The 8,032-nt window shown below is 48.4% G+C and overlaps 1 protein-coding gene across 1 annotated transcript; it reads right to left on the bottom strand.

Annotated features, from left to right (window-relative positions):
- Positions 1–6,352: 6,352 nt before the first annotated feature.
- LOC123431272 (transcription repressor OFP13-like) lies at positions 6,353–7,586 on the bottom strand. Its single transcript, XM_045115093.1, has one exon. It carries the CDS (start codon positions 7,253–7,255, stop codon positions 6,551–6,553), a length of 705 nt encoding a protein of 234 aa, XP_044971028.1. The 5' UTR covers positions 7,256–7,586; the 3' UTR covers positions 6,353–6,550.
- Between the last annotated feature and the right edge of the window lie 446 nt (positions 7,587–8,032).

Genomic DNA, 8,032 nt, shown 5'->3' with positions numbered 1-8,032 from the left:
CCGCAAACGTTGTTTCTTCTTCAAATTTTACAGTTTTATATACGGAGTCTAATCTTTGACGCATGAAATGACCCTGCAAAATTGATCTGCAACGTCCTGTAGATGCATTTTACGGGTCGCTCTTTTACGGGGTCTGCTAGAGATGCTTTTCTCTTAGTTTGCCTTTCCCTGTATCTTGAACTGCTTCTGGATTTGTCAAGGCCGAATGACGAGGTTTGCGAGGCGAGGGTAACACTTAAGCTTGAGAGAGACTTGGCGACGGTCATATTTTTCTCTTGATTAATTTCTAGGGATTAATCAACTAGCCATATATACTACGTAGTACTCCCTCCTATCAAAATTCTTGTCTTATGTTTATTCAGAAATGAATATATCTAAGTACTAACACATGACTAGATACATTCATATCTAGGCAAATCAAAAACAAATTTTTTAGGACGGAGGGAGTATGTACCTGCACGCGCATGTTACTTTGGACAGTATTAATTCGTCGTCATGTGTGGATGCTCCTTGAGCTGCACTAGCGGTGAGCTGAAAGGTCGTTGCTCACTGGCTTGATAAGTATCTTGATGGCACTGCTATGGCGATAGCCAGTTTGGAGTATCTTGAAGGGTTGGTGAGGCGAGGACGGGCCAAAAGAGGCACAATTGTTGGGGGCTCTGGATTCTGGCGCAACGCAGACACAGTGGCGTCGATTGATGTGTCCGTCTGCTGTGCCTGTGCAGCACATAGAAACAAACTGATTATTTTTCTGATGCCGCCGTACGCATGGAATTGTGGTTTAGCGTCTCGCCATGCAGTGCAGATAGATCGATATCTATCTTGTGTGCACCTGACAGGCGGGCTATATATAGTGACCGGATCATGCTGCATTTTGCATTTCTGCATGCTGAAGATAAAACTGCTTCTGGCTTTGGCTGGCATGTCGACTCAGACCAATTTCTTCTCGTTCACACAAGTCATTACATGGGGTAAAACAACCTTGCGTGTTGGTGGAGCCTCTATCGATATCTCCTCTGCCTGCTAAGTATTATATTACTAAGGCTTGTCGTAGTGAAGAGTAACTTAGACTAGTGTCACGTGTGATACTAGTTTAAGCTACTATCTTTATAATGTAAAATAACTTCAAATAGTGTCATAGATTGTTTCATTTTTTTTAAAAGTGCTATGTTTTATGTTACTCTAAACATCTCTTTCTTCATTAATTATATGACACATAAGCAATTTTATCTTAAACTACATTATATTACTAGCTAAGTTCCTCAAATCATGACCAGCCTGAGGGAGACAAGTAAGTGCATGGACGCGTGTCGCCATGCTTTCGGCGTGCAGGTGCGTGGCTGCATGCTCACTGATCGATTGGCGCGCCGTAATCACTGATCAAGGTACCGACATGTACTCCCGGCGATTTCTTTCCATGTTCACGAACAACAGCCCCAATCTGTCAGCAAACAGGCAATGACTCTGCTCATCACTTGCCCAGCTCAGGTATAGTACTCCGTCAGGGAAATGGGACACTGTTGCTCATCTTCTCAAGAAAAACTAAAGGAACACAAGCTCACGCTGACCGATCGCAAATTAAGCAGTCTAGCTGGCATCAGAACATGAGTAAGAGAAAAGGACCACTCCTAATTAGTACCGCGTTAGGCTGGTTGTAATGGATCATGCATATGATACTAGTCAGTGACGAATCTAGCATTACAATGAAGGGTAGGCTCAAAACATCAAGTTTCTAAGCCCAATTAGCAATTACATTGTGATTATTGTAGGTAAAGCATCTAAATATAATTTTTAAATGGTATGGTTAGCTGATACTCCCTCTGTCCCAAAATAATTGTCTCAACTTTATACTAGCTCTAGTATAAATTTATACTAAGCTTAAGACATTTATTTTGGGACGGAGGGAGTATATGTTTGTGAAGGGTAGGCTTAAGCCTGATGAAGCTTACATAGTAGACTCGCCACTGATACTAGTGTATAATACTACACCTGTAATGATTAGCATTAGTATCGTAGGATATGTCATTTATTGCCATGCATGACATATAGTAGCACAATATTTAATATGATACGTTATCATAATATGATATTCAACCAACTCTTTCTTCATTTAATTCTATGCCACCACATCAAAATTGCCTAGTTGGCATGCATGATACTACGTATGATACTACCATTAGGACCAGCCTTAGCGAGATTGCCCCGATCGATCATCATCGGCTGTAGTGCACGTAAGTTGGTCGATGAAATGCCTCGTCTTCATTCGGACTTGTCTGTTCCGGTGAGATGCATCGTCGAAGCACCTCCATCAGCTGCACTAAGAGCAACTCCAACGAACCGATCCAAACGGAAGACGTTTTTGTCCGCATTTGTCCATTTGGGTCGGCCGCAGGCCTGACGTCCGCCCTATTTTAGATTTGGGTTGGCACTGCGCCCAACGCGCCGACCCATTTCATCTCCGCACATAATTTTTAAAAAAGACCCGCGGCCATAGATCATGCCAGCGACCATGTCTCATGCCGGCGCACCACCCTCGAAGATCAAGTTCTGCATGTAGTCCTCGTTTCCGGCGGCCGGCGTTCCATCGAACAGGTTGCGTGCGCCCGGCAACGCGTCGGCTGGCATCTGCCGCGCGCATTTCCTCGCGCCTCCAAATGACGAGCCACCGGCCACCGGTGTGGCGTTGAGGTCGATGGGCGCGGGCACGGGCGTGGAAGGCGCCACCACACTCACCTCGGGCGAGCACTCCCCGGAGAGGCGGGAGGCCTGCGGGTAGACGTGGAAGCCGGGCATCATGGTGCAAGCCGATGCGCGGGGCGAGTCGGGCAGCACCATCCGAGGGAACGCGGATGAGCCAGTGCTAGCTGCGGCCACGGCCGTGTTGACGAGGCCGTGCTCGCTAGGGTTTAACCCTAGCATATAGAGCACCTCCCTCGTTGTCGCCGCGACGCGGGCGTTGGTGACCTCCTGCTGCGCGGTGGGGGCGACGGCGGCCGCCGCGATGGCTTCATTTCTCGCGTTCGCCGTGTGCCTGCGACCCTTCCTCTTGGTCGACTCCCTTGCACGTTGTTCGGGCGTCAGCGTCTTCTTCGGCTTGGGCACGGCGGCGTTCTTGCGTGGGACGCGAGGCTTGCCTTTGCCGGAGGGGGCGGTCGTCATGCCGGATGAGGCAAGGGAGGTGAAGCCGGCGGCGCATCGAGGTCGTCGTTCATGGCGGGGGTGGGGCGGGAGCGCACGCGACGGGAGGGTTTTTGGGAGAAATGGAGGGAAATGGTGGAGGCTGCCACCGACCAGCAGGCCCGGAGGGTGGAGAAGGCGCGCGCGCCCGTCTCGTGTCCGCGCCGACACTAATCCGGCTTAAAAATGGGCCGAGAATGGGTCGGCAGGCGGACGCCAAGCAGACGCGCGTCCGTTTGGATCCGTGCGTTGGACCGACTTTTGTGTCCGCGTCGACCCAAACGGACGCAAGCGGACGAAATGGATCGTCCCGTTGAAGTTGCTCTAACAATACTACTACTAGCGTTGAGGTGAACGGTCATCGGTGGATTTCAGTCGACCAGCCTAAGATCTGCATGCTACTGTTAGCAAATGAAGCACTGTACGTGCGACGGCGGTGCAGGCGGCAAAGAATGAGAATGTCGTCAGCTGCGCGTTCTTCGTGAGGTCATCCAACTTTCGAGGGTGCAAGTGACAGGTGAAAAGTGACGGACCATCCACGTCCGTCATAGACCTCACGACCACTCACAGCGGCCACGGATAATTCATGTTCTCCTCTGAGGTTGAATAAGGCATGAGAGGCTGCAGTCCCTTGTGTCCATGTGGGTCGGTCTGTTTCTTAGGTCCCACTCTTCCTCGTTGAACCCGTGCGTGCTTATTGATACAACAGATAAAGGACGCGGTTGTCGATGCGGAATACAAAGGAAGTGAAAGCCAAACGTCGCCATACGATAGGTTTAGGTCTGGACCTTCTTTTGTTAATGAAAACGATCATGAATGTAATGAATTTTATTCTATTTATATAAAAATCCATCGATTTGAATGAATTACGTCAAGTATATTTAAACCAGTGTTTGAATCATATGTGGATAACGTTGGATGGTTGGCTCTCGCGTCCGTGTCCGTAAACTGATCATTTCCTCCACGAACGGATGAGGTAGGAAATTTATGGATCAACATTGGAAATGCAGTTTGGGAACTTTCCGCCGTAGTGCAGATAAAGGTGCTCTTGGGGCTTTTTTGTTCCGGTGAGATGGTTCGCCGTTGCCGGTCGACGCCTCGAGCGCTCGACCAAGAAGAAGGAGAAGCACATGGATGAGGAACACCGGCGAACACCACTAGCGGTGAGGTGAAGGGTCGTTGATGGGCCTCTCGGCCGGTGAGGTGAAGGGTCGTTGATGGGCCTCTCGGCCTGAGATGTGCATGCATGCATAGTACTGTTAGAAAAAGAAGCAGTAGTGTTGGGGCTAGGCCACCACCCAAGCTGAAACAGTACAGTGGCGCCAATCACCGCACACATGTACAGTAGACAAACAGAGCCCAGCGATCGGATTGCCGTACGAAACGGGATTGGGTCGAGAGCCTCGAGCGTCGGGAAAGAGCCTGCACTCGACGAGCCTGACAATCGCAGAGATGATGGATCGATTGGACATTTTGGCCTGACCCGCACGTACGTGCCTGCCCACCATGCAAAGCCCAAATGACCCCTACCAACCAAATCAGGCGATTTCCATGTTCATGCACGACGGCTTCATGCTCTCACCAAATGGTTCTGCTCACTTTGTTAGGAATAATGCTAGACACTTATAAAGATTTATTTATCCTTTCAAATTAATTCTTTTCTTTTCTTTGATTTTCAGTGGAGGTGAACCCCTCATCCCCTAACTACCAATCACAATCCTATACATCAGTCTATATGTAAAATTTTAAGTAAACCTTTATAGATTTAGCATTACTCCTTTGTCAGGATAGGGATCGCAATAGCAAACAGTAAGTTTATAGCGCGCGGTACATCTTTTACTGTCATCTTGGGGGTGTGTGTTGGGGGCTAGCTCAGGGCAGCGCAATTTCCATTTCCTGAAAAAGGGAAACAAGCTTTTGCCGTCTTGCATATCATAATGTAGTACTACCACGGTGTGGAAATACTTGTTACTTTACTTGTCACTTAAACAGTTGTATCTATACATCCGTTCCAGTGACAAGTATTTTTGAAAAAAGGGAATATGAGATTAGTAGTCTAGTGCTGTTGTAACTAATACGATGCAATCAACGTCATTGGAATATGTTTTAACTTGTTTAATTCCACAGTAGTCTGAAGTTGAATCTCCGGTCAGCCGATTACTCACTCACACAATCATTTTGGAAGAAGAAGAAGAAAAAGGAAAAGTAGAAGAAGAAGAAGAAGCAAAAGGCTATATAGAACCTCGTCAAAGACAGATAAGATGCGTCGGTCGTGCCGCGACCGGCGAAGGGGAGGAAGAGACAGTGTCCAAGCTCGAGACGGGGCGTTGTAGCATTGCGGCCATCGAAGAGGCAGGGGTAGGGGTACGGAAGCAAGGCTTTGTTTCAGAAAATTTTCATCATTTGCGTTTCAGCCAAAATATTCACTTTAATTGTTGAAATGTTTGAATTTTTTGTAATGTTTTTGAATAATATTTGACTTCATGTGTATTACTGAAATTATTAAAATATTTTGATTGAAAGGTAAATATATCAGTGACTACTACAACTAATAAAATTCTGTGAATTATATCGAAATCTCACTGAAAGTGAGAAAACATGTTCAGAAGTTGTCACACACCAGTGTGAAAACCATGCCTAATGTTTGGGCAGAGTAGTTATATATTAGCAGCAATAATCCTAGACCTACGGGCCCTTTACGGGGTCATTACGAACCCTTCCTAAATAATCTCAGCCCTCCCTGATTTTCTATCGGGGTGGCCCGCCTCACTTTCCTTCTCTCCAATCACCTGTTGTCATGTCATTATGTAAACAAAATCAGTCTGTAATTGCCTTGTATGTCATTACTGTATTAGCAGTACTACCTCCGTCCAAGTGTACAGGGCATGCGCGTAGTTCTAGGTTGTTAATTTAACTAACTAAATATATATTATATGCTATAAAAATTATATATTCAGAAACTACATCCTCGCATGAATTTAATGATATATTATTTGTTACATATAATATATATTTAAATAGTTAAATTGACGACATAGAACTACGCGCATGCGTTATACACTTGGATGGAGGTAGTACATGATGATGGGAGTCATGGGAGCGAGAAAGCTCGAGGTACGTACGTTGCGGTAGCACCCACTGACTATCTAGCTGTCGATTTGCAACCATCGAATAATTCAACTGTCAACATCTACATATAATTTAACCAATTATATTGTGCATGCACGCTCTCAACAAACACAACACAGCTTACACCTCTCGCTCAATCCTGCTCGACCGCGCGAATCGCTATGTCACTAATTGCATGGCATGGCATTGCGCGCTCGCATGGTATGGTATGGTATGGTAGTCGATGACGATGCTTGCTCGCCGGCTAGCACCGGCCGCTCTGCTTGTCGTTGACGGCAGAGAGCCCGACGAGCAGGTCCACGAAGGCGCCGACGATGAGGCCGTGGGTCTTCTTACCGTTGGCGCGGAGGTACCACCCCAGCATCTCCTCCAGCCACCCCCAGTCGTCCTCGCCCCTGCCGCCACCGCGGCTCAGCACCATCTCCTCCATGGACCGCCGGAAGTCGCCGTACGGATCCGCGGAGTCGATGGCCAGCGCCGTTGCGCCGCCGAACGCCGCCGGCTTGCTCGTCGTCACGATGGATTTCGTGGCCTCGGGCTCAAAGAAGAGCCGGCTAGATGCCCGGATCCCGCGGATGACCGCCTCGTCGGCCGAGGGCTCCGGCTCCGGCGCCGTCGCCGCGGTGGAAGTGGAGGAGGAGGCGGTGGCGGAGACGAATGAGCTGTCGGCCGTGTCGTCGCGGTCGCAGTAGGCCGGGTTCGTGATCACGCGGGTCGTTCTGCAGCAGTCCCGGCGCGCCGACGCCGCCGACCACGACGCCTCCGCCTCCACGCTGCTGCGGCCGTCGAAGGACGCGGTCCTGGCCTGCGCGCAGGAGGGCCATTGCCACGAGGCGGCCGCGCTGCCGGAGGACGCGGCGGACATGGACGGACGAGGAGAGCAGGACAGGCTTGCGGCCGCGTCGTTGCCGGGGAAGAAGAGGGAGGCGAGGGCGAGCTTCTTGACCATGGCTGCTGCTGCTGCTGCTGCTGCTAGTCACTTCTTATGACGTGCAGGGGGGTGATTAATGGCGATGGAGCTGAGGTGATCGAAATGGGCCTGCTGTATTAATAAGGGAAGGAGATGGATGGAGAGGATGCGTTTGGTGTGAGAAAGGCAAGGGAAGATGGGCGTGGCGGTGGCGGTGGCTGTCGTTGTTGTGTGAGTTGGGAGTCTCCTCCTGTCTAGCCGTGATCGATCTGCCTTATATACATGACATGCATGACAGCTTGGGCGATGACTATTCGGTGCCCACCGGTTGGCCCAAATCTATATACTTTATCACGGTGTTGCATGGTTGCTGCCCAAAAGTACGTAGTATGTAAATTTTGTGGCACGTCAATGAATTATACATGTTTTATTAGTAACTAGCAAAAGAGCCCGCGCGTTGTAACAGAAGAGAAAATAGCACACGCTCTAAACGCAATGTATTTTCAAATGTCATCACATTTGTGTTGCCGACGATGGTCTTAGTGCTCACACAACGAAAACGCTTTTGAATACAGTCATTCGGAATAACATGAGAAATATGTTGTTTTTTCCCACGAGGTTTTCCAAAGGTGTGCATGTGTGGTTAACGATGTTTTCTTTTCTCTCAATTTTGTTTTAATTTAATTGATGTTTATTGCAATTCGTATCGTCGTCGGAAATAGAAAAAAAAAGAACCGTGCACTACAGATTAAGTTTGCATAAAAATAATATTTAAGAAGTATTCAAGAGCTAAAAATAACATCCTATTTAGATTCT

Source organism: Hordeum vulgare, chromosome 2H, assembly GCF_904849725.1.
Source record: "Hordeum vulgare subsp. vulgare chromosome 2H, MorexV3_pseudomolecules_assembly, whole genome shotgun sequence".
In the NCBI taxonomy this organism is placed as follows: Eukaryota; Viridiplantae; Streptophyta; class Magnoliopsida; order Poales; family Poaceae; genus Hordeum; species Hordeum vulgare.
Note: the sequence above shows the minus strand (reverse complement) of the source record. Positions and strands in the feature narration are given on the sequence as shown.